This window comes from Raphanus sativus, chromosome 5, assembly GCF_000801105.2.
Source record: "Raphanus sativus cultivar WK10039 chromosome 5, ASM80110v3, whole genome shotgun sequence".
NCBI classification, from domain to species: Eukaryota; Viridiplantae; Streptophyta; class Magnoliopsida; order Brassicales; family Brassicaceae; genus Raphanus; species Raphanus sativus.
This window is the reverse complement of record NC_079515.1, coordinates 24265954-24268460: the sequence shown is the minus strand read 5'-3', so window position 1 is coordinate 24268460 and position 2507 is coordinate 24265954. Positions and strand designations below refer to the sequence as shown.

Here is a 2507-nt window from a genome sequence, read left to right as displayed (position 1 = left end):
GAAATGCTAAGTTTAAATGATCTCAAAATTTTGTATGCTTTGATACAAAAGTTAAGTCAGTAAACATCAAAATCTCGTACACAAAGTTGATTCGTCAGTTCGTAACATACATAAAAAAGTTCGTAACTAGCAAACGACGACGTATTTAATAAATTGGTATCATCATTCATCAATATTTAACCGAAACCGAAAACCACGCGCCCGCCCAACTCAGATCTCCATCACGATCAAGATCCAACGGTCCAGATCCATTCCCTCTCCTTCTGACTCTTCTCTCAAAAGAGCACAAAAACAACATTCCGAATCTTCGAAAAGCCGATCGAGAGGAAAAATCATTCAACGGCCGGCCTGGTGTACTCTCTCTAAATCCGTTCTGACGATTCATATCTCCGGAGCAGATCTGGTAGCTTCTCCTGAAACTCTCACTCTCTTTCGCTCAGTATTTGTAGCTTGTTTGTAACATCGATTGTTTTGCATTACCAGTGATTCGTTTCTAGGCTTTAAGTTGATATCTATTGATTCACGCGATGGCTGCTCCTCCTGCTAGAGCTCGCGCTGATTACGATTACCTCATAAAACTTCTCTTGATCGGAGACAGCGGTAACGTTTCTTCATCCCAGATCGTAATACTGCATTAGTGATTTTAGTTTCTCGATCTTCCATTAGGCCTGCCTGATGTGATTTAGTAACTCACCCTCTTGATTCAGTTACTCAGATTTGAAATTTCATCAGCGTAGAATGTTGATTTTAGAGAACCACCTCGAGACCTTGAAATTAGTGTGAGGACTGCATTTGATGTTCATTCGTGCGAACCTTATTAGTTTTCATATCATGCTGTGAAATTCTCACAACGAATCGAATCAGTGATGTAAATGAACTTTCGGGGTGGATGTTTTGAGGTGACAAATGGTTAAGGATAGTACTCAAAAGTTTTTTTTTTTTTTTGCTGCATCTAACTTCTTCCTTCTTTCATGTACACCATTTCGTGAATAGCCAACTTTACCAACCGTGGTGAATGTTGTGATACAAAATATGTAGTCATACTAAAAAACGAATGTGAAAGAAAAACCAGAATACAACGGGTTAAGACTTGGTTTAATCTAGTATTTACCTATAACGGAAGTCCCACATCAGAAGAAACAGGTTTTTTCTTAATGTATATATAAGTTTAGTTCACAAGTACTTACCGTCGAGCTTAGTAACGTTTGCTTGTGATCCGAGTGAGACAATAAGGTGATGGAAAAATTGGGTCGATTGGTCGGGGGTTGGTTTGGTTAGGATTAGCTACTGTCCAAGTTAGGGAGTTCAGCGCCATGACTTGGCATCTGTTAGTCTCCTAGAGCGGAAGGATTATTAGACTCTGTTAAGTCTGAACAAACTATGACCCCCGTACGCCGGTTCCAGTTGGACCATCACTTTTGCTATTTTTTATTTGTTAATTTAACGTAATTCTAGTAGTTTCACCTTTCAGGTTTCTTCATCAAAGTATGTCTCTATGCTCGTACTGTATTTGATTTTCATGGGTTGATGGTTTAGGCCTAAGTTGTTGCTTTATAGGGTTTGCTAATCTTTATTTATGTCAGCAAATTGCTTATTTTCATGCTGTTTAGGATAGTACTCAAAAGGTTTTTTTTTTTTTTTGCTTTATCTAACTTCTTCCTCTATCTTCTTCTTTCATGTACACCATTTCGTGAATTTACTAGGTGTGGGTAAGAGTTGCCTCCTCTTGCGTTTCTCAGATGGCTCCTTTACAACCAGTTTCATTACGACCATTGGGTATGCTATGATCTCTTCATTACATGATGCTCTTCTCTCGCGTGCTATATGTACTTGTCTGTTCCCTTCCCACTGAAGTTGAAGGTTTTGTTGTTGATAGGATTGATTTCAAGATACGGACTATTGAACTGGATGGGAAGAGAATTAAGCTGCAAATCTGGGATACTGCTGGACAGGAGCGGTTCCGGACTATCACAACTGGTTTCTCTTCAATTTTTTTTTTCCTTTAGAATATACCCTCTGCTTTTCGTTTCCTCTTACTTTCATTCTTCACTATCGTGGGAACGTGGAATACTCACTCAAAGTGGTTTCTTCTCATTGCAGCATACTACCGTGGAGCCATGGGCATTTTGCTTGTCTATGATGTCACTGATGAATCATCTTTCAACAGTAAGTTCTATCTTTACTTTTAACTTACAGTTTAATGTTGTTCATCTGTAGACTCTAGGCCTCATGCAAGTAACAATTCTTCTCAAGAAAGTATATATTCTTCTATCTGTTAGCATTGTTAGTATTTTCTAATAAACTTATATGTTCATTTTGCTGTTGTTTGTTTTCTTCAATTTAAGACATCAGGAACTGGATCCGTAATATTGAGCAGCACGCTTTCTGATAATGTCAACAAGATTCTCGTGGGAATAAGGCAGATATGGATGAAAGCAAAAGGGTCTCTCTCTCTCTCTCTCTCTCTCTCTCTCTCTCCTCTCTCTCTCTCTCTCTCTCTCTCTCTC

The 2507-nt window shown here is 38.7% G+C and overlaps 1 protein-coding gene across 1 annotated transcript in view; it reads left to right on the top strand.

The window, feature by feature from the left end:
• Positions 1 to 212: 212 nt before the first annotated feature.
• Positions 213 to 2507, top strand: part of LOC108862564 (ras-related protein RABE1a) — a 2955-nt gene continuing 660 nt past the window's right edge. Inside the window, 6 exon segments of the mRNA XM_056986768.1 lie at positions 213 to 403; positions 484 to 600; positions 1704 to 1776; positions 1877 to 1977; positions 2101 to 2166; positions 2346 to 2443. Of these exon segments, the coding sequence (XP_056842748.1) occupies positions 528 to 600; positions 1704 to 1776; positions 1877 to 1977; positions 2101 to 2166; positions 2346 to 2443 (411 nt within the window). The 5' untranslated portion in view covers positions 213 to 403; positions 484 to 527.